This window comes from Salvelinus sp. IW2-2015, linkage group LG5 (assembly GCF_002910315.2).
Source record: "Salvelinus sp. IW2-2015 linkage group LG5, ASM291031v2, whole genome shotgun sequence".
Classification (NCBI taxonomy): Eukaryota; Metazoa; Chordata; class Actinopteri; order Salmoniformes; family Salmonidae; genus Salvelinus; species Salvelinus sp. IW2-2015.
The window spans coordinates 3,574,495-3,598,921 of NC_036844.1; the positions used below are offsets into that span (position 1 = coordinate 3,574,495).

At 43.0% G+C, this 24,427-nt stretch overlaps 1 protein-coding gene across 1 annotated transcript; it reads right to left on the minus strand.

Moving 5' to 3' along the window:
• Nucleotides 1–189: 189 nt before the first annotated feature.
• Nucleotides 190–24,264, minus strand: LOC111963812 (proteasome subunit beta type-7). Its single transcript, XM_023987352.2, has 8 exons — nucleotides 24,155–24,264; nucleotides 22,709–22,802; nucleotides 21,014–21,111; nucleotides 20,584–20,724; nucleotides 15,494–15,609; nucleotides 5,718–5,776; nucleotides 1,467–1,618; nucleotides 190–428 (listed from the first exon to the last, which is right to left on the minus strand). Exons 1-8 carry the CDS (start codon nucleotides 24,214–24,216, stop codon nucleotides 317–319), a joined length of 834 nt encoding a protein of 277 aa, XP_023843120.1. The 5' UTR covers nucleotides 24,217–24,264; the 3' UTR covers nucleotides 190–316.
• Between the last annotated feature and the right edge of the window lie 163 nt (nucleotides 24,265–24,427).

Sequence of the window (24,427 nt, forward strand, 5' to 3'; positions counted from 1 at the left end):
TAGCAGACTACTAAATATTAGAAACTCATATTTCCCGGTTTATTTTATTTTATAGATTTCCTAAAACAGACATTGACTTTGTTATTCATATTATCTCTAACTATAGCTTAAATAATAATTCAAGTATTTGTCAAACTGCCAGCTAAGCAATTCAATTTGAGACGGCATGTTCAAACACTTAGGACACACTTAACTCAAACGTTTTATTATAAACCATGAAAAAACATGCCATTTTCACTGAAGGAAGTAAGGGCGAAGTTGGGGAGGGACATCAGAACAGTCACAATAGTAATTAGCAGAATGTTACAGTGATGCTTCAAGAGGTATCCATAGTCTGTATGGTCTCCTCCACCACCTCCAGATCCAATTTGGTCACAGCTTTCGTCAGGACTCCGGTTGTTCCTCGCTTGTACTTGTAATTACCGGTTCTGATTGGAAAAAGAAAGACATTTGTTTCCAAAATATTATTGATTCAACACAGCAGAGACAGGTCTGATGAGCTTCCGGGAGCTGGTTCTTGGATGCAAAATGAAATGTTACAACGGATGTTAAACACAAAAATGGCTTCCACCAGTCGCATAACTCTGGAGAATTCATCATTATTTTTATCTACTGCGACACAGCCATGGGGCTTTGTTGGGTTTACGACAAAACACAACAACCATGCAAATAAGTTGTTCTATGTGAAATTCAACACAAGCAGCTTTAGAGGGCAAGATAAGGGTACGCACTTGCTGGGTTAAGTGTGTTAGTAGTCAAACGGAGTACTCAGAGGTGGGTGAGACAACGCTATGGTAAAGTCTACTGCACTCCACACAGACCCGTGTCTTTATTACTCACTGGTGGGGCAAGGCTTCAAGCTCATACACACGTCTTCAAACAAAAAAACAGGCCAAAGTGTTGAGTCATTCAACATGTCAAAAGGTAATGCATTCTTAACAGATTAAAGGCCACAAAATTATTACAACGCATTCAGAAACTAGACTAGATTATTCAAAAGATGCACTGCTATGGGGGAAAAATATTCTCCGTCATGGGTAAATAAAGGTTTGGAAGTGACCGCACTCTCAAAATGTGCAGTGGTTTGGAAGTGACCACACTCAAAACGTGCAGTGGTTTGGAAGTGACCGCACTCTCAAAACGTGCAGTGGTTTGGAAGTGACCACGCACTCTCAAAACGTGCAGTGGTTTGGAAGTGACCACGCACTCTCAAACCGTGCAGTGGTTTGGAAGTGACCGCACTCTCAAAACGTGCAGTGGTTTGTGCCACTTGCGATTGTGTTCTTATTAGAGGCAATTCTTCAGTACATAATTATGTTCTACACATTATTGATTCTGACAAGTGTGGACCATCGCAGCCACACGTTGGGGACTACCAAGGGAACAGCATGGAGACAAGCAATGGGACAGTCTGGGGGGGACCACGTTACGTTATGGGAAATTATGAGGTGGGTAGTTGGCTTTACCTGACCCCTTTCTTGTTGGCCATGTCGTGGGGCCTCAGGTAGTCCACCCTGCCCTTGGTGATGACACACAGGTCAATGTTGCTGCCCGAGCCCAGATCGTTGAAGATGCCGGCCGCGATGGCATCCCGAACCAGCCGCTTGGCATCTTCCTCCTAAGGAGAGAACAAACACCATCATTACTGTAACCATGATCATCAATCTCATTGTGTATTGAGTGAATTAATCCAATGCGTATTCATTCAATTACTGCTTCAGATTGAGAGGATAGAGGAGCCCTTAGTATAAACCTTTTGCACACGTCCGTCACATCGTTGTGCTTGGATGAAGTGGGCTAGAGCTGCTGCTTCTTATGGGAAGAAAACAACTCAAGTTGAGCTGTAAGTAGCGAGTGGTGAGTCCCACCAAGCTAAAAATGCCATGGGAAAAGCAAGGGCTCCCTCTTATTGGCCATCACTGGTAACAGCAGTAGAGCCTTCCTGAAGTAGAGATAAATGCTGATTTCCAGCATTCCTCTCAAGGCCCTGTGATAAAAAGCATAACTTGACGGATGCATTTAACAATGGCTAGGTGAGGAGCCGTGCTCCCAGGTGAGCTCTTCCACAGAGACTCTCCAAGGTGGATGCCATTGCCATCTCATAGCTCATTAATGTGCTTCAAAAGAAGGTAGGATTCATATAGCCCCAAAAAATTCTGCATCACAATCAATAAAACAAATATATTTATTTTACATTGGGAGCACCAGTGCTACTCCTGATTATTATTAGTATGTTTTTGTTGTTGCTCTGACTGTACATGTGCTAAGTTGTTTTAGATTTTAAAAAAGGTAGCAAAGAAAACAGTCTATGACTTGGGTGACTGGTCTCTGACAATTTTATGGGCTTTCCTCTGACACCACCTATTATATAGGTCCTGGATGGCAGGAAGCTTGGCCCCAGTGATGTTAAAAACATCCTAAAGATTGATTCAATACATCGTTTGACATGTTTCTACTTACTGTAACGGAACTTTTTGACATTTCGTCTGCTTTTAGTGAACGCGCTTCGTGACTGGATTTGTTTACCAAACGCGCTAACAAAAGTAGCTATTTGGACATAAATTATGGATATTACCGAACAAATCAAACATTTGTGGAACTGCGATTCCTGAGACTGCATTCTGATGAAGATCATCAAAGGAAGTGAATATTTATAATGTTATTTCTGACTTCTGTTGACTGCACAATATGGCGGATATATTTTTGTCTTGATTGGGCTCTGAGCGCCGGCCTCAGATTATTGCATGGTGTGCTTTTTCCGTAAAGCTTTTTTGAAATCTGACACAGCGGTTGCAATAAGGAGAAGTGGATCTAAAATTCCATGTATAACACTTGATCTTTGATCAACGTTTATTATGAGTATTTCTGGAAATTGATGTGGCTCTCTGCAAAATCACTGGATGTTTTTGGGACTACTGAACAACGCGCCAATGTAAACTGAGATTTTTGGATATAAATATGAACTTTACCGAACAAAACATACATGTATTGTGTAACATGAAGTCCTATGAGTGTCATCTGATGAAGATCAAAGGTTAATGATTCCTTTTATCTCTATTTCTGCTTTTTGTGACTCCTGTCTTTGGCTGGAAAAATGGCTGTGTTCTTCTGTGATTTGGTGGTGACCTAACAATCATTTGTGGTGCTTTCGCTGTAAAGCCTTTTTGAAATCGGACACTGTGGTGGGATTAACAACAAGATTACCTTTAAAATGGTATCAAATACTTGTATGTTAGAGGAATTTTAATTATGGGATTTCTTTTGTTTTGAATTTGGGGCCCTGCAGTTTCACTGGCTGTTGACGCTAGCGTCCCACATACCCTAGTGAGGTTAAGAACAAATTCTTATTTTCAATGATGGCCTAGGAACAGTGGGTTAAAGGCCTTGTTCACGGGCAGAACAAAAGATTTTTACCTTGTCAGCTCAGGGATTCGATCTTGCAACTTTTCGGTTACTAGTCCAGCGCTCTAACCACTAGGCTACCTGCCGCCCCAACGAAGTCTATGGTATCTACTAGCATGCTAGCAGTTAGCATAGACTTCATCATTGCGTTAACGCTAGTTAGCAACTTCCTGCACACAGAGACATTCAAATTGTATCCATGACGAAAAATTATTTTTGGCCTTACTGCTATTAGCCCATACAAAAGCATTGAACAGATTCATTACATGGAACAACAGATAGTACCAAAACAAATCTAAAAGGAAGTTTGTTCTGAAGTGTCTGTCCTAGATCTGAGAGATATAAGATCAGGAAACATTAAATTATATTAAAAAAAAATCTTCATGTATTTAACCCCATATTTCAGGCACTAAAACAGTCTCCATATATACTTCCATAACTGTTTTCAACTGGTCCCGGGGGACCTTCAGATGACTCGTGAAGCTTTTGGGCATCCTAGAGCAAAACAATCTACATGTACGTGTTCTCATGAGTCTCACCTTTCCACAGAGGTGTCATATTAGTGTGTGGCCCAAACTGTTCGGACGCTACAGACAGAAGTTGGCAGATCAGCTGTACCGACTTGAGGAGACCCAAGACGCTTGTGTGTGGGGGGGGGGGTCATAGAGCAAAACGGAGAACACCATCGCATTCGTGCAAGTCACCTAGAGTGGTGATAGTTTGTAGGCCAAACTGTTCGGACCCTACAGACTTTTGTGAGAAGACCGTTTTTCGGGATGTCTCATGCTCTGACAAACTCTAGCTCTTTCACCAGTGTTACATAGGCGGATGCGGTGGACTGAGAGGCATCCAATGCAAAAAAAAATGGATACACTATATAGACAAAAAGTATGTGGACACCCCTTCAAATTAGTGGATTTGGCTATTTCAGCCACACCCTTGTATAAAATCGATCACACAGTCAAGCAATCTCCATAGACAAACATTGGCAGTTGAATGGCCTTACTGAAGAGTTCATTGACTTTCAATGTGGCACTGTCATTGGATGCCACCTTTCCAACAAGTCAGTTCATCCAATTTCTGCTCTGGTCAACTGTAAGTGCTGATATTGTGAAGTGGAAACCAGAATGGGACTACCGAGTGCTGAAGAGCGAAAAATTCATCTGTCCTCGGTTGCAACACTCACTACAGAGTTCCAACTGTCGCTGCACACAAGCCTAACATCACCAAGCGCATTGCCAAGCGTTGGCTGGAGTGGTGTAAAGCTTGCCGCCATTGACTCTGGAGCAGTGGAACCGCACTCTGGAGTGACGAATCACGCTTTCAGTCCGACGGTCTTGCAGTACGACGGACAAATCTGGGATTGGTGGATGCCAGAACACTACCTGCCCCAATGATTAGTGTCAACTGTAAAGTTTGGTGGAGAAGGAATAATGGTGTGGGGCTGTTTTTCATGGTTCGGGTTAGGCCCCTTAGCTCCAATGAAGGGAAATCTTAATGCTACAGAATACAATGACATTCTCGATGATTCAGTGCTCTCAAATTTGTGGCAACAATTTGTGGTTAAGGCCCTTTCCTGTTTCAGCATGATAATGCCCCCGTGCACAAAGTGTGGTCCATACAGAAATTATTTGTCGAGATTGTGCAGGCCAGTCTTGTTCTTCCGCACCAGAGATCTGACCTCAACGAAAACCTTTGGGATGAATTGGAACGCTGACTACGTTCATTAACACCTGCTCTTTCCATGATAAACAGACCAGGTGAATCCAGGTGAAAGCTATGATCCCTTATTGATGTCACTTCAATCAGTGTAGATTAAGGGGAGGAGACAGGTTAAAACATTAAGCTTTGGGACAAGGATTGTGTATGTGTACCATTCAGAGGGTGACTGGGCAAGGGAAAATATATAAGCGGCTTTGAACGGAGCTCACTGGTTTGTGTCAAGAACTGCAACGCTGCTGTGTTTTTCACGCTCAACAGTTTACCGTGTGTATCAAGAATGGTCCACCACTCAAAGAACATCCAGCCAACTTGACACAACTGTGGGAAACATTGGAGTCGACATGGGCCAGCATCCCTGTGGAATGTATTCTTCACCTTGTGGAGTCCATGCCTCAACGAATTGACGCAGTTCTGAGGGCACTCAGTGTATTTTCTGCAGTTGTATCATAGTTTACTTATTTCAAGTTGTGAGTTTGATTATTATTGCTTAAAATAGAAAAGTCATTACGCAAAATACAGGCGAGGTATGGCCTCCATTATGACATTTGAAGATGTGTGTGGTGGATGTACAAAATGGGCCAGGTCCAACTCACCTCCATGTCTTGCTTATAGCGGTCCTCAAACACTGCCATGGCAGCCAGAGAGCCAGAACCTGGGAGAGCAGACACACAACAACTGCATGGTTAATGACTGTTGGAATGACAAAAAAAATACACAAGTAACCAAGATGAGACCAGTCAGTGACCAAGACGTGGACCGAATAGTTTACAACAGTTGCAGTGGTAAGTAAATGTTGAGGACCACACATACAGCGTTGAGAAACACTTAAAAATGCTTCTTACAACAAAAGGTCCCTCACAAATTTCCTACTGGTAACCATGACTGAATGGCTATCTGGTCCAGGTTTCAGCTGATCTTCAAATCAAATCAAATCAAATTTTATTAGTCACATACACATGGTTAGCAGATGTTAATGCGAGTGTAGCGAAATGCTTGTGCTTCTAGTTCCGACAATGCAGTAATAACCAACAGTAATCTAACCTAACAATTCCACACTACTACCTTACACACACACACACAAGTGTAAAGGGATAAAGAATATGTACATAAAGATATATGAATGAGTGGTGGTACAGAACGGCATGGCAGATGCAAGTAGATGGTATAGAGTACGGTATATACGTATGAGATGAGTACTGTAGGGTATGTAAACATAAAGTGGCATAGTTTTAAAGTGGCTAGTGGTACATGTATTGCATAAAGATGCAAGATGCAGTAGATGATATAGAGTACAGTATATACCATACGAGATGGGTAATGTAGGGTATGTAAACATTGTATTAAGTGGCATTGCTTAAAGTGGCTAGTGGTACATTTTACATAATTTCCATCAATTCCCATTTTTAAAGTGGCTGGAGTTGAGTCAGTATGTGGCAGCGGCCACTAAATGTTAGTGGTGGCTGTTTAACAGTCTGATGGCCTTGAGATAGAAGCTGTTTTTCAGTCTCTCGGTCCCTGCTTTGATGCACCTGTACTGATCTGCCTTCTGGATGATAGCGGGGTGAACAGGCAGTGGCTGGGTGGTTGTTGTCCTTGATGATCTTTATGGCCTTCCTGTGACATCGGGTGTGTAGGTGTCCTGGAGGGCAGGTAGTTTTGGCCCCTGGTGATGCGTTCTGCAGACCTCACTACCCTCTGGAGAGCCTTACGGTTGTGGGCGGAGCAGTTGCCGTACCAGGCGGTGATACACGCGACAGGATGCTCTCGATTGTGCATCTGTAGAAGTTTGTGAGTGCTTTTGTGACAAGCCGAATTTCTTCAGCCTCCTGAGGTTGAAGAGGCGCTGCTGCGCCTTCTTCACAACGCTGTCTGTGTGGGTGGACCAATTCAGTTTGTCCGTGATGTGTACACCGAGGAACTTAAAACTTTCCACCTTCTCCACTACTGACCCGTCGATGTGAGAGGGGGTGTCCCTCTGCTGTTTCCTGAAGTCCACAATCATCTCCTTTGTTTTGTTGACGTTGAGTGTGAGGTTATTTTCCTGACCACACACTCCGAGGCCCTCACCTCCTTCCTTAGGCCGTCTCGTCGTTGTTGGTAATAAGCTACACTGTAGTGTCATCCGCAAACTTGATGATTGAGTTGGAGGCGTGCATGGCCACGCAGTCGTGTGTAACAGGGAGTACAGGAGAGGGCTCAGAACGCACCCTTGTGGGGCCCCAGTGTTGAGATCAGCGGGTGGAGATGTTGTTACCTACCCTCACCACCTGGGGGCGCCCGTCAGGAAGTCCAGGACCCAGTTGCACAGGCGGGTCGAGACCAGGGTCTCGAGCTTGATGACGAGTTTGGAGGGTACTATGGTGTTAAATGCTGAGCTGTAATCGATGAACAGCATTCTCACATGGGTATTCCTCTTGTCCAGATGGGTTAGGGCAGTGTGCAGTGTGGTTGCGATTGCGTCGTCTGTGGACCTATTGGGTCGAAGCAAATTGGAGTGGGTCTAGGGTGTCGGTAGGGTGGAGGTGATATGGTCCTTGACTAGTCTCTCAAAGCACTTCAGATGACGGAAGTGAGTGCTACGGGCGGTAGTCGTTTAGCTCAAGTTACCTTAGCTTTCTTGGGAACAGGAACAATGGTGCCCTCTTGAAGCATGTGGAACAGCAGACTGGATAAGGATTGATTGAATATGTCCGTAAACACACCAGCCAGCTGGTCTGCGCATGCTCTGAGGACGCGGCTGGGAATGCCGTCTGGGCCTGCAGCCTTGCGAGGGTTAACACGTTTAAATGTGTTTTACTCACCTCGGCTGCAGTGAAGGAGACCCGCAGGTTTTGGTAGGGGCCGTGTCAGTGGCACTGTATTGTCCTCAAAGCGGGCAAAAAAGTGTTTAGCCTGTTCTGGGAGCAAGACATCCTGGTCCGCCGACGGGGCTGGTTTTCTTTTTGTAATCCGTGATTGACTGTAGACCCTGCCACATACCCTTTGTGTCTGAGCTGTTGAATTGCGACTCGATTTTGTCTCTGTACTGAGACTTAGCCTGTTTGATTGCCTTGCGGAGAGAAAGCTACACTGTTTGTATTCCTCATGCTTCCGGTCACCTTGCCTGGTTAAAAGCAGTGGTTCGCGCTTTCAGTTTCACGCGAATGTGCCGTCAATCCACGGTTTTCTGGTTTGGGAATGTTTTTATCGTTGCTGTGGGTACGACATCGTCAATGGCACTCCTAATGAACTCGCTCACCGAATCAGCATATTCGTCAATATTGGTTGTTGGACGCGATGCGAACATATTCCAATCCGCCGTGATCGAAGCAGTCTTGAAGCGTGGATTCAGATTGGTCGGACCAGCGTTGAACAGACCTGAGGCGCGGGAGCTTGTTGTTTGAGTTTCTGTTTGTAGGCTGGAATCAACAAAATGGAGTCGTGGTCAGCTTTTCCGAAAGGGGGCGGGGGAGGCCTTATAAGCGTCGCGGAAATTAGTATAACAATGGTCTAGTGTTTTTCCCGCCCTGGTAGCACAATCGATATGGCTGATAGAATTTAGGGAGTTTTGTTTTTAGATTAGCCTTGTTAAAATCCCAGCTACGATAAATGCAGCCTCAGGGTGTGTGGTTCCAGTTTACAAAGAGTCAGATAAAGTTCGTTCAGGGCCATCGATGTGTCTGCTTGGGGGGAATGTATACGCTGTGATTATGATTGACGAGAATTCCCTTGGTAGATAATGCGTCGTGACATTTGATTGTGAGGAGTTCTAGATTCAGGTGAACAGAACGACTTGAGTTCTTGTGGTTGTTATGATGATCACACCACTTCTCGTATAATCATAAGGCATACCCCCCGCCCTCTTCTTACCGGAAAGATGTTTGTTTCTGTCGGCGCGATGCGATGAAGAAACCAGCTGGCTGCACCGACTCCGTTAGCGTCCCTTGAGTAGCCATGTTTCCGTGAAGCAGAGCACGTTGGCAATCCCTGATGTCTCTCTGGAATGGCTACCCGTGCTCGGATTTCATTCAACCTTATTGTCAAGAGACTGGACATTGGCGAGTAGTATGCTAGGGAGTGGAGCGCATGTGCCCGTCTCCGAAGCCTGACCACGAGACCGCCTCGTTTTCCCCTTTTTCGCGTCGCCACAGGGTCGCCGGCTGGGATCAGATCCATTGTATTGGTGGAAGGCAAAACACTGGATCCGTTTCGGAAAGTTCATATTCCTGGTAGGAACGATGATGAGTTGACGTTAATCGTATATTCAGTAGTTCCTCCCGACTGTATGTAATGAAACCTAAGATTACCCGGGGTACCGATGTAAGAAATAACACGTAAAAAAACAAAATACTGCATATTTTCCAAGGAACACGAAGCGAGGCGGCCATCTCTTTTCGGCACCGGAAGCTTGCTTATTTTGAACGCACACTTCTTTAAAAACCATCTCTCCCTAACGGAGTCTCTGGCGTCCATTTTATAAAGCACATCAGACATGTGGGGCAATTAGCCCGCTGAAGAAAGTGCTTATCTGTGACAAAAGCAAGATGCAAAAAGCAGGAAGTTGAAAAATCCCTTTGTTTTGGTGGAGACTGGCCATTAGGACTTCTCTACAGCTGTGTCTTTTTAACTTAAGAGGGAAACGGAGAAGATTTACCTACATTTTTCAATCCCTTTAGGAGATTTAGTCTTGTTTTCTCCCTTCCCTTCTCCCTCTCTTTAATCCCACAGCATCCATCATGCCATCCTCCTCTCCGTGCTGCCAATATCTGGTTTCATAGCCAGGTTCCCGGGGGAGGCATTAAGAAGCACACCAGCTGAGTTTTGCTGTGGTTTTCCCAGTATGGTAGAAGGTGAAAAGGAGAGTAAAGGCCTGGAGACCAGTTGCTTGGCTACCCAAACACAGCTCTGGCGAAATCCTACGCCTTGCCATACGGACGTTAGTTTATTCTCCACAATGAATCTGGATCTGAGGAATTTCCCCGATGATTTCTAGAACGCACACACATTCAAACCGTTTTGATTGGTCCCAGAAACCAATGGGTTGGGCCATAGCTAGAACACACGTGGGTAAAGCAGCATTTTGAACATTCGTCATTGGCTTTGATCCTCTGATTGGTTAGAGATGATCCACTCGCTGATTACTTTGTTTTGTAAAACACCCCACATTGACGTAACAGCAAACGACTTCAATGATGGCAGTCGTAGACTGAAGTATGTAGCAACGGCAGAAATTAGTTTGAGTCGTCAGGCAGAGACCAGTGCACCCGTGTTTTCCATAAGCGCATAAAAAAAACTGACGATAATTAATTGTCAGACGGCTACCTTCTCCACTTCATAAGTTAACTAGTCTTCTTTTCAATTAAAAGGATACAATCCCTAGACAGAGAAGTCTTCATAGCCAGCCGGCCCTGGAGACGCATGAGGCGGTGCACAATTGGCCCAGCGTCGTCTGGGTTAGGCTAGCCGGGATTTCATTGTCCCATCGCGCTCTAGCGACTCCTTGTGGCGGGCCAGGCACCTGCAAGACGACTTTGGTTGCAGTTCTATGGCGTTTCCTCTGACACATTGGTGCGGCTGGCTTTCGGGTTAAGCGAGCAGTGTGTCAAGAAAACGTTTTTAAAAAGGCTGTACAGCATTCCCCTGCTAGAATGAACAATATGCATCTTCTACCGATCCATTGATAGGACAGGTGTCGGTCAATCAATAAGTGAGCAATGACAGGGAAGCGGCTGGTTTGTCAGTGATGTCTGTCCCATTTCGTCGTACAGGTGTTATTTCTTGTGCGCTTTGGTTGGCTACAGTAAAATGTATTTTAACAGAAGGAGAGCATGAAGCTTATTCATTGTCTTTGTCTCGTTTTTCAACCACTCCACAAATTTCTTGTTAACAAACTATAGTTTTGGCAAGTCGGTTAGGACACCTACTTTGTGCATGACACAAACAATTTTCCAACAATTGTTTACAGATTATTTCACTTACAATTCCAGTGTGTCAGAAGTTTACATACACTAAGTTGACTGTGTCTTTAAACAGCTTGGAAAATTCCAGAAAATTATGTCATGGCTTTAGAAGCTTCTGATAGGCTAATTGACATAATTTGAGTCAATTGGAGTCAATTGGACATCCACTGGTACAGTGGATGTCTTTCAAGGCTTACTGTCAAACTCAGTGCCTCTTTGCTTAACATCATGGGGAAATCAAAAGAAATCAGCCGAAACCCCAGAAAATAAATTGTAGACCTCCACAAGTCTGGTTCATCCTTGGGAGCAATTTCTGAAAGCCTGAAGGTACCACGTTCATCTGTACACACAATAGTACGCACGTATAAACACCATGGGACCACGCAGCCGTCATACCGCTCAGGAAGGAGACGTGTTCTGTCTCCTAGAGATGAACGTACTTGTATGAAAAGTGCAAATCAATCCCACAACAACAGCAAAGGACCCTGTGAAGATGCTGGAGGAAACAGGTACAAAATTATCTATATCCACAGTAAAACGAGTCCTATATTGACATAACCTGAAAGTCCACTCAGCAAGGAAGAAGCCACTGCTCCAAAACAACCATAAAAAAGCCAGACTACGGTTTGCAACTGCACATGGGGACAAAGATCATACTTTTTGGAGAAATGTCCTCTGGCTGATAAAACAAAAATATAACTGTTTGGCCATAATGTGGTGTCAGGAAAATAACCTCACACTCAACGTCAACAAAACAAAGGAGATGATTGTGGACTTCAGGAAACAGCAGAGGGAGCACCCCCCTATCCACATCGACGGAACAGTAGTGGAGAAGGTGGAAGTTAAGTTCCTCGGTGTACACATCACGGACAAACTGAATTGGTCCACCCACACAGACAGCGTTGTAAAGAAGGCGCAGCAGCGCCTCTTCAACCTCAGGAGGCTGAAGAAATTCGGCTTGTCACCAAAAGCACTCACAAACTTCTACAGATGCACAATCGAGAGCATCCTGTCGGGCTGTATCACCGCCTGGTACGGCAACTGCTCCGCCCACAACCGTAAGGCTCTCCAGAGGGTAGTGAGGTCTGCACAACGCATCACCGGGGGCAAACTACCTGCCCTCCAGGACCACCTACACCACCCGATGTCACAGGAAGGCCATAAAGATCATCAAGGACAACAACCACCCGAGCCACTGCCTGTTCCCCCGCTATCATCCAGAAGGCGAGGTCAGTACAGGTGCATCAAAGCAGGGACGAGAGACTGAAAAACAGCTTCTATCTCAAGGCCATCAGACTGTTAAACAGCCACCACTAACATTTAGTGGCCGCTGCCAACATACTGACTCAACTCCAGCCACTTTATATAATGGGAATTGATGGAAATTATGTAAAAATGTATCACTAGCCACTTTAAACAATGCCACTTAATATAATGTTTACATACCTACAATTACTCATCTATATGTATATGTATATACTGTACTGTATATCATCCACTGCATCTTGCCATCTTTATGTAATACATGTATCATCAGCACTTTAAACTATGCCACTTTATGTTTACATACCCTACATTACTCATCTCATATGTATAGAACTGTCAACTATACCATCTACTGCATCTTGCCTATGCCGTTCTGTACCATCACTCATCATATATCTTTATGTACATATTCTTTATCCCTTTACACTTGTGTGTTATAAGGTAGTAGTTGTGGGAATTGTTAGGTTAGATTTTGTCCTGCGCTCCTACTTATTTGGCATTGTCGGAACTAGAAGCACAAGCATTTCGCTACACTCGCATTAACATCTGCTAACCATGTGTATGTGACAAATAAAATTTGATTTGATGTCCATCGTTATGTTTGGAGGAAAAAGGGGGATGCTTGCAAGCCGAAGAACACCATCCCAACCGTGAAGCACGGGGGTGCTTTGCTGCAGGAGGGACAGGTACACTTCACAAAATAGATGGCATCATGAGGTAGAAAGATTATGTGGATATATTGAAGCAACATCTCAAGACATCAGTCAGGAAGTTAAAGCTTGCTCACAGATGGGTCTTCCAAATGGACAATGAGCCCAAGCATACTTCCAAAGTTGTGGCAAAATGGCTTAAGGACAACAATGTCAAGGTATTGGAGTGGCCATCACAAAGCCCTGACCTCAATCATATAGAACATTTGTGGGCAGAAGTGAAAAAGCGTGTGCGAGCAAGGAAGCCTACAAACCTGACTCAGTTACACCAGCTCTGTCAGGAGGAATGTGCCAACTTATTGTGGGAAGCTTGTGGAAGGCTACTTGAAACATTTGACCCAAGTTAAACAATTTAAAGGCAATGCTACCAAATACTAATTGAGTATGTAAACTTCTGACACATTGGGAATGTGATGAAAGAAATTAAAGCTGAAATAAATCACTACTATTATTCTGTCATTTCACATTATTAAAATAAAAAGTGGTGATCCTAACCTACCTAAGATAGGGAATTTTTACAAAGATTAAAATCAGGAATTGTGAAAAACTGAGTTTAAATGTGTCTGTAAACTTCCGACTTCAACTGTATGTGGTAACAATGAGTTGAAATCTACGTATTATTTTGTGGCACATTCATTTATTTTCATAGGCCTACAGCCAGCCACGGAGTTGACGCGCATAGGCTATTTACAGTTCTTTGATTGACGACCGAACAGCTTGTGTTGACTAGTTTATAAAAGGTGTCGAATTGACTGAATTCCAGCTCCTATATCCCTTTGTTATTCATAAAACCTACCAAAGACCTTGTTTGTATTTTCCTAGGATCCGAAACCCATGTCGAGACTTGCCAGTGGCAGCTAAAGTGACTTGTTTGCCATTGTAGTCAAGTGATGAGTTGTTTGCGAATGAATAGCGGATCTTTTAGATGAACGGTACCGAAACAGCGAGAGAGTCTTTCCTTTGGCTCCCCAATTTTCATACTGGTAGGCTACTACTGCTTTTTCAGCGATGATCTGAAAATAAATTATGAAAACTATTGATGAAGAATTTGAATCCTTACTGCAGGAGCAATAGGTAGTAGAGAGAGACTCATTCTGGTCCAAAAAGCTAATAATGTCATGATGCATAAATGGTATTATTATTAAAGATACTGATATAGCCCTACTGATATGATTGAGGTGTTGACAATGGAGTAGACAACTGTGGTTTCTGTGTAGCAATTGTGTGGGCGAGCAGTTTGCCTATCTGCAGTAAAATCAGGAGGGCATTTAGATAGATTTCCAATTCAACAAGACAGGGGAACGAAGTAGTTTGACAAAGTTTAATAGTCAGTAACTAGTCTTTAAAATATAGCTAGCAATTATATAGCTAGTTATTTTCTATAAACCCAGCTAGTCCACTTTGCTAAGCTAAGATGAACTCACCTCAGACTGATGGTGGGAATTAACGTTAGCTAGCTTTCCCCCCAGCAGTTTCAATCTAGCGAACAAGTTAATCTTAATGGCATTTTCTCAACTCCATCAATTAGATGGATAGTTAGCGAACATATTTGTTTTCCCTCGCATCTAAAAGCTGCCTGATAGAGCTGGCCAGTTGATAGTAAAGTAGAGTGAATGATAGTCAGCTAGCTGCAATGCCAATGTCTAGCCAGGAAGGAGTTCATATAATGTAGACTTACCGGTGAACAACAGTGTGCACTTCTACCACTGCCCAGTCTAATCGACCGCTTGCTGAACACGGAGGTTTGAGCAATTTTATCCATTCATCGCTTGATATTTTCAACTTTTGCCATAGCCAGTTGGCAAGCATACTAAAATATCCCCTTTGCCAGTCAAAATATTTAAGAACTGTTGCAGTGGCGTAAACGACAGGGTTTGAATGGACACTGCCAAGATTTGAAATAGCTGTGTTGAAAACATCCTCACTCACATCTTCCATGTTTACTAGTTGGCGCGTGTCCACACATATCATAAACAAGGGTGAAATTAGCAGAAGGAAGGGAATTGGCAGAGTGTTTCCTTTTGCGAGGGAGGAGACTTCGCTTCTTCCTTCACACAACGGAAATCACAATTTCACAACACATCCCCCCAGAAGTTACACGGGAAGTGACAAACTTCGCAAGAATTTTACTTCTGGGTAACCGAGATTAGGGGTTAAGGTGACTAGGCAACAGGATAGATAGATAAATATGTAGTAGCAGCAGCGTATGTGGCAAACGCTGTCAAAAGAGGTCAATGCAGATAGTCCAGGTAGCTGAGGTCTGAAGCACCTCCTTCAAACAAAGTGATAATCCGAGAGTGCAAGAGTGCAGATATAGAGTGCGAGAAGAGGGATACAAAGTGATTAGGGAAAAAAGGAAAGAGAAAGAGGATAGGAGATGGAGAGCAACAGATTACAAGAAAAATAGTTGGAAAGAAATGAGCGGTAACGGTAAGTATTAGCTGGCAGACTCACCCATGGTGACGTAGGGCAACCTGTCGGTGGAGCCGTGGGGGTAGATGCTATAGAGATGGGGGCCATTGCAGTCCATTCCACCCAGAACCAGGGCAGCACCGATGTGGCCTTGGTATCTGAGGACGCAAACAGGGGTGTCAATTGGGTATGGCAGTCGCTTTACACTAGCTCAACACCAACAATTTAAAATAGGCTACTAAAATCATTCCAATCCTGAATAAAAGGAAACTGCAGTTTAGATGCCTAGGACCAGGAGGGGAGGCGGTTTGTATGGCTGGCTGGTTTTATGGAGATTAGAGACATATATATAATAACAACAAGATGCTCATATCTCCGTCCTTACAATCAGAGTCATTGTCCCAAAGGCAGAAAGGCAGACGACAAGCTTAGGTCCAAAATAAGCCCATAGAAAAGCATTGGGCTTATTTTGGACAGATTTTTGGCGAGAGTGAAAGCACTTGCTTCGCCTCTTCCTCTCTGTGGAGTGTGCATCGACGCAGCTGCAGGGAACAGCAGGACGTTTAATCAACATATTGCAGAAGATGGCTGTAGTAGATGGCTTTGGCTGTGTAACTGCTGTTTGACTTGGCATGAAACTAAACTAGAGATTGAATTCCGGCGCTGAGCTAGTGCATAGCAGGGAGCTAATTCTTGTATAACGTGTTTGTAGAATGTTAAGTCCCCTGTTGACTGAGGTGAATGAAGCTCCAGCAACAGGGTGATAATGGCAGGAGTAAATTTAGCTTGTTTTAGTTTTTTCCCAAAATGCATTAAATTGTGTAGAAATGCAATAAATGAGCTTCAATTTTGTTATTTTTTTGCCATACCCTAGATTTAGCTGAAATGAGGCCCCTGGATGCAAAGTCAATGAACTACTTATTTTATTCTACCTCAGTCAACAGTGCCCAAGTCCCAAATTCAGTTTTGTTTTTCCAGGTTTCCGCTCTCAAACTCATACGTTTTAAAAGAAAAACACCCAAATTGGATGTTCTAAGTCCACAACAAGGCTTAAACCACATCAAAAGACCACTTTTGAGGTCTGGCAAAAATCTAAGAAATGTATATTTTTGGGTGTAGTTCCCCTTTAAATTTAAGTGCCACCAGCCAGAGAACTTTGTTTTGTTAGTATTGTTTCTGTAGCACTCATGTGATTGCAGACTTTGCAAAACAAATGACCACTGGATTGATGGAAATAATATTCTGCCAGGTAGCCATAGACTACTTTATAGTTAACATTTAATTGAGAAGGTTTTGGGGAAAGCTTTTCCATCTCTACCAGAAGTTGGTCATCAATAGCATCATTGCCAATGCCTACACCGGTGTAGACCAGTGGTCACCAACATTTTCTTAGTCAAGATCACAGAGTTAAAGTGCAAGCAGAGATCTACCGCTCATATCGATACACTTTTCTACTCATTCGTTACAGCTGCAATGCTGGTTGTAGCATGAGTGGAAGTAGGAAGAAGATGCATTTTATGGCTTATAAAAGTGTTGAATAAAAAAAAAAGTGTTGACAGTGCCGAGTAAGAAATGAAACATGAACTCACTCAAAAACAGCAGCTCTTTGCTGTATTCATTGAATCTCACTCTAGTCATGGTTTTAAACGTTTTGACATCTCACAGTATCAGCTTTACAGTATCAGCCATCCATTTTGCCAGCGGTAGGCATATAGTGCACTTGGATTTCCTCTCAGGCCCCGCTGGTAAGGCAAAGTTTGTACCTACAGCCACATGAAATGTTAACACTTGGCCTACCTGGCCCGCAGTGCAGTTGAATCCCGTGCACCTACCGCCAACAGCGCGAGATGAAAAAAAAATAAAAAATAGGAACGCAAGGCTTTATCCTTGGGTTTTTTACAGAAATGTTTGGCGATTGACTAGGCATGCCTTGGAGATCAACCAGTTGGTGACCACTGCTGTGGGGCAGTCCTGTGCCGTTTCAGAAAGTTGCAGGAAAATATGAATCCTGTCTCTTATACACATCTAGATGTGTATAAGAGACAGGTCCTGTGCCGTTTCAGAAAGTTGCAGGAAAATATGAATCACTGATGCATTTTGTTCATGTCTTATGATTCACTAGGGAAAATAAACTCTTCTCTAAACATATAAATAGATTTTCGTGTCCTTCCACACCCGTTAATAATATTTTTGATACAGTTCATATCGGGTTCCCATTCCGTTGATCCAAGCAATGCTTTGCAAAATAATTCAGACACCCTCAGATTTCTTCTAGGGCTGTCCACGATAAAAAATAAAAAGTATGTCGACCGAGAGTCATTCTGTAATTTCGACCAACTCAAGCTTGGTTCCCATCTTTGATAGTGTCGCCATAATATTTGAATTGAGGAAGTGTGATCATAATCATTAGGATATTTTATCTATACGTCGTAAATGCCCCCCAGCCTTCAGATGTGAGCTAAACAGTGCACTTGCACTTTAGATGCATTTTAAGGCTATGGATGCAAAAGTGAATGCTTGTATGCTGCTTTGCAATCTATTAACAGTAAGGGTTACATTAAAATAGGCGCAATATTTTTTACTGATGCATTTGGCAATATTCAATTCATACAGACAAAACATATGAACAAAAGCATTCACTGTGTAAGTTAATACATGTAGGCCCTTCATATATAGGCTATTTATCAAATCAGTTATTGTTCTCTTGCTCAAACCGTGAGCAACAGCTGTCAAACTCAGACATTTCTCTGAAAACACAGGGATGTCGATTCACATGGGACTAGTATTATCAGAGGACCTAGGGGTTCGCAAAAATAGAGTAGGTTACTCTGGCTGGAATTGTTAGTCTCCTGCCATGTTACAAATTTACTGACATGGAAGATTCGGACGGGACTAAAATAACAGATATGGTGTTTGGGCTTGTGCAGATAACAATAACCGATCACCCCCAGTAAAACTAATCGTGTCCGAATAGGGCTTAAGGCAAGGGCTGTTTCCTCCTATATGCTGCCTCACCCACATTGTTTTCAATCCCAATATGCTGGTTATTTTTGCAATTATGCACATAGCAACATCGGGAAAGACGCCAATTCTACGGCGCACTGAAGATTGTTCCAGAAACGAGGACAGCGATCATATCCAACGCGGGAGAAAGTACATTTGTTAAAAAATATTCGATTGATTAGTGCTGCACCATTAATTCAGTATTGCGTCTTAGAGTGATGGACTGTGCCATCCCTGTGGCTTCCGCAATGGATTAGTCCACTGAGACAAGAGCCAATCAGACAGGTGAAAATGATAATAATTGTGACTGCTCGACTAAAGAAATCTTGGTCGACCAACAGCATATCGACCAAACAATCGATCAGTCGACTAAATGGGATCAGCCCTAATTTTTTCAAAATACTCTAATGTCAAAGTGGAAGAATATACACTACATACACAAAACTATGTAAACACCGCTTCAAATTGTTGGATTTGGCTATTTCAGCCACAACCGTTGCTGACAGGTGTATAAAATTGAGCACACTGCCATGCAATCTCCATAGCCTAACATTTGCAGTAAAATGGCCTTACTGAAGATCTCAGTGACTGTCAACGTGACACCGTCATAGAATGCCACATTTCCAATTTCCAGCACAGTTGCCCCGGTCAACTGTGCTGTTATTGTGAAGTGGAAACATCTAGGAGCAACAACGGCTTAGTCTCAAAATGGTAGGCCACACAATTGCACAAAATGGGACCGCTGAGTGCTGAAAAAAAATGCCTGTCCTCGGTTGCAACACCGAGTTCCAAACTGCCTCTGGAAGCAACGTCAGCACAAGAACTGTTAGTCGGGAGCTTCATGAAATGGGTTTCCATGGCCATGCAGCCGCACGCACACAAGCCTAAGATCACCATGTGCAATGCCAAGCGTCGGTTGGACTGGTGTAAAGCTTGCCGCCATTGGACTCTGGAGCAGTGGAAACGTGTTCTCTAGAGTGATGAATCACGCTTCAGCAAGTCCCAGCAGATAATGTTCCAACATCTATTGGAAACCCTTCCCAGAAGAGTAGAGGCTGTTATAGCAGCGAGGGGGGGGAATTCCACATTAATGCCCATGATTTTAGGATGAGATGTTCAACTTATATATTTTTTCATGAACTAAAATATAATCGTTGCATAAGTATTCAGCCCCTTTGTTTAGGCAAGCCTAAATTAGTTTAAGACTAACAAATCCCATAAATTACATAGACATAATAGGGGTTGACATGATTTTTTAATGACTAACTCTTCCTTTGACCCCCATACATACATATGTAAGGTCCATCAGTCAAGTATTGAATTTCAAGCACAGATTCAACTTAAAATTGAACCTTTATTTAACTAGGCAAGTCAGCAGAGAACAAATTCTTATTTACAATGACAACCTACACCGGCCAAACCCGGATGACGCTGGGCCAATTGTGCGGCGTACTATGGGACTCCCTATCACGGGCAGTTGTGATATAGCCTCAAAGAAGGGCAGTGGTTAGTAGATGGGCAACAATAACAAATCAGAAATTGAATACATCACCTTAAGCATGGTCAAGTTAATAATTATGCTGTGGATTATAAATTAAACCACCCAGACACATCAAAGATATAGTCATCCTTCTGAACTGAGCTGTAGGACAGGAAAGAAAGTGCTCAGAGATGTTACCATGAGGCAATTGGTGATTTTAAAACAGCTACAGGGTTTAATGTCTGATGGTAGAAAACTGAGAATGGTAGAAAACTGAGAATGGATCAACATTGTAGTGACTCAACAATAGGGACCTAAATGACAGAGTGAAAAGAAGAATACTCATATACAGAATAAAAATATTCACAGCAACACACTTTTTGGCCTAAATACAAAGACATTGGGAGAGGAATTCACCTTTCAGCAGGAAAATAACTTACAACACAAGGCCAAATAATCTACACTATAGTAACTTACCAAGACGTCAGTGAATGTTCCTGGGTGGCAAAGTTACAGTTTTGACTTAAATCTGCTTCAAAATCTATGGCAAAACTGGCCTGCCAAGATCCCAACATCTTGACAGAACTTGAAGAATTTTGAAAAGAATAACGAGCAAATATTGCACAATCTCATTGGATGGGTGGTGTACCTGAACAGCATCTGCTTGAGCATGCGGTTGGCAGTGGCCACGCGGGGCAAACGGCCCGTGGACAGGGAGTGCAGCTCCAGGTTGGAAGAGATGATCTGGGTGGTCATCTCAGTGTCTGCCGCTGTGCCCGCTCCACAGCAACTGGATGGACACAAAACATGACACAGTGGAGCCTAGGATTACGGCGTTGACATGCATTTATGAAACTAAGCTTTAAATAAATGTTGATATCATGTGACGCGTCAGTTATTGTCTAAAGACTAAGACAACAGCACGTATTCCGTGTATAGTTCACTGAAGCACAGCGATACAATGTCATTCACACATCAACCATTATCATACCTGTTACACAGTGGTACACCACAATACTGTCAAGTCATTCACACAAATCATCTAAAAACAGAATAAAAAAACAAAGGGGGGCACTTACTAGATGTTGGGGGAGATGTAGTGGATCTTAGAGCAGTTCTTATCTGCCACAATCATGCCTTCTGTGGCCCTGGTGTCAGCACCAAGAACTAGCCCATCCTTCAGGGATGAAAACAACGTTCAATCAAATAGTATAAATAGCTATTTTTGGAAAACATTTTTGGAAAAGAGTAGCCACATTGCATGCATTTCTTGCTTAATGTTTGATAGCTCTGAAGTAAAAAATAAAATAAAAAAAAGTCATACATGACATCACATTTAACCAGATACAGGATAACAGAATGGTGGAATTATAGAGCGCTCAGTCTGAATTTGGGCTATTTCAGGAAAACTTACCATGCCTTATCAGTACATTTTTGGAGTGTGATCTTTATCACTTTGGTAGAGGTGAAATACACTGACCAAAAATATATACGCAACATGTAAAGTGTTGGTCCCATGTTTCGTGAACTGAAATAAAAGATCCCAGAAATATTCCAGAAGCACAAAATGCTTATTTCTCTAAAATGTTGGGCATAAATTTGTTTACATCCCTGTTAGTGAGCATTTCTCCTTTGCCAAGATAATCCATCCACCTGACAGGTGTGGCATATCAAGAAACTGATTAAACAGCATAATCACTACACAGGTGGACCTTGTGCTGGGGGACAATAAAAGGCCACTAAAATGTGCAGTTTTGTCACAACACAATTCCACAGATGTCTCAAGTTTTGAGGGAGCCTGCAAATGGCATGCTGCCTGCAAGAATGTCCACCAGAGCTGTTACCAGAGAATTGATGTTCATATTTATACCATAAGCCGCCTCCGTTGTTTTAGAGAATTTGTCAGTACTTCCAACCGGCCTCACAACTTCAGTTTGCTGAAGTCAACATTGTCAGAGTTCCCCATGGTGGCAGTGGGGTTATGTACGAAAGCATGTTCCAGTTCCCACCAATATCCAACAATTTCGCACAGCCATTAAAGAGGAGTGTTACAACATTTCACAGGCCACAATCAACAGCCTGATCAACTCTATGCAAAGGAGATGAAGAGCTGCATGAGACAAACCGTGGTCACACCAGATACTGACTGGTTTTCTGAACTACTCCCTACTTTTGTTTTGCCCCCTTTTCTCCCCAATTGCGATCTTGTCTCATCGCTGCAACTCCCAACGGCTCGGGAGAGGCTAAGGTCGAGTCATGCATCCTCAGAAGCTTGACCTGCCAAACCACGCTTCTTAACACCTGCCCGCTTTACCCAGAAGCCAGACACACCAATGTGTCGGAGGAAACAGACAGCCAACTGACACCTGAAGTCAGCCTGCAGGCGCCCAAGTCCGCCACAAGGAGTCTCTAGAGCGCAATGAGCCAAGTAAAGCCCTCCCCGGCCAAACTTGGGGACGCTGGGCCACATGTGCGCCGCCCTATGGGACTCCCGGTCATGGCTGGTTTTGACCCGGGTTCAAACCCGGGTCTGTAGTGACGCCTCAAGGACTGGGATGCAGTGCCTTAGACCGCTACGCCACTCGGGTGGCCCCTACTTTTTTTTAAAGGTATCTGTGACCAACATATGCGTATTTGTATTCCCAGTCATGTGAAATCCATAGATTACAGCCCAATTTATTTATACGAACTGTAACTCAGTCAAATCTTTGAAATGTTTTTGTTCAGTATAGATGCATAAGGTGAGAACGTTATGTAAACAAAGTCATCTTTACTTTAAAAACAACCCCAACGATTGTGGTTCCTGTTTTCCGGGCAGCAGGCATCCTACATCCTACTTTGGTAACTTCAGTTTCCAAGACCGCATTCCTAAAACAAGAAACATGGTCAGAAACAGACTGTGCTAGAAAGTAATGGACACATGATAGCTATGTAGTCTGTCACTATTAACACGAATGTGGACAAAATGATGCGGTAATTCAATATCCAATGTAATGGTAAATATTCTACACCCATTGCACACAACAATCTTAAATAGCTATCAATTTACCTGGGCAGACTGTAGCTAGTTTGATAATCTGCTGCATTATTGGTGTGGGTTGCCTGACAGACTGTGATACCTCTGGTTAACAGTCAGATTAATGGCTACACGTTTGTTAGAACATTTCCTCTCACAATCTCTACAAGCCAGAACATTGAATACAATTATATGTTAACTTACTTTATCCGTTGTCCATGTGGTTTTGCAGGTAGGAATGCGAGACAATATATCCACAGGAAAGTATAATTAAATCAACTTTTCAAAGCCTGGTGGTGCATTTATTTTTTTATCGCATTTGTAGAACCATGTAAACACCTCGCCGAGCTCGGCAAGTATGCATGAGTCTAATGCGTGTATTTTTATATCGTGTGCATGTTTTACGTGATGGAAATATGAATCCACTACCAGCGCTTAGAAAAGTTAATGCAAATATACTTCCCTGTGGATACATTTGTTTGTCTCACATTCCTACCTGAAAAAGGACCAACCACACTCAAAACCGGTAAAGTTCAAATATAATTTTATTCAAGTTTCTGAGGTAACGTTAGTGAGTGTAAACTTTCCTGATCCAAACGCACATTTTTGCTCGATGTAGAATTCAATGGAATTCAACGTCGGGTATTCAGGCTACGGCTGCGTATGCGTGTTTGAGTGCAACAAGGCAAGCCAAGTCAACGGGAAATTAGGTGATACCAAAAATGTGACAACTCAATATACATTTTCATTATGAAATTCAACACTGCAGTGACTAAACAATTGGTAGTCAGTTAAGTTAACTAACGTTCGCTGGCTAACTAAACTTTCTAACACAAGGCATGCATTGTTTTCCGCTAGCCGGCTAATACTAGCTACAATGAACGTTAGCTCTATAGCTACGCTAATTGTCAACAAACGGTGGCTAACTTTCAGTCAGGGTTATTTATGTGAGTTTGAAAACAGTTTATCAAAACGTAAAAATGTCGCAGCCTACGAAATCAGTTTGATGAATTAATGGAACATTCTAGGTAGAAAAAACAGCTTTTAGAAATGTCTGAGTCATTTAAGCAGGCCGTGAAGAGGATGGATTGGCAACATCAAATAACTCAGAGAATACATTTCTAAATTATTTCAATATTTCAAAGTCACAAAACATGTGGACATGCGCCGCGTTTTTAAAAATTAATTATCGATGAGTCCTTACCTCTTACAATTTTCGAAACTGAAACCTCCAAGCTGCGTCTGGCACACTGACAATGTCGACATTTTTCCTGTACTGAATTCCAGCTTCCGGGAAGCGTGCCTCACTAAAGCCAAAGAGGAAGAGGCGAAGCGAGAGGGATGACTGACTGAGGTATGAAGAACATAACTGGTCCCAAAACCTGTCTTCTCCAGCAGGTGACGTTTTTCGTTTTTTTCGCTCATCAAGCGAGGAGTTTTTGTATGATGGTCAAAAAACTTTTAGCGAATACAACCA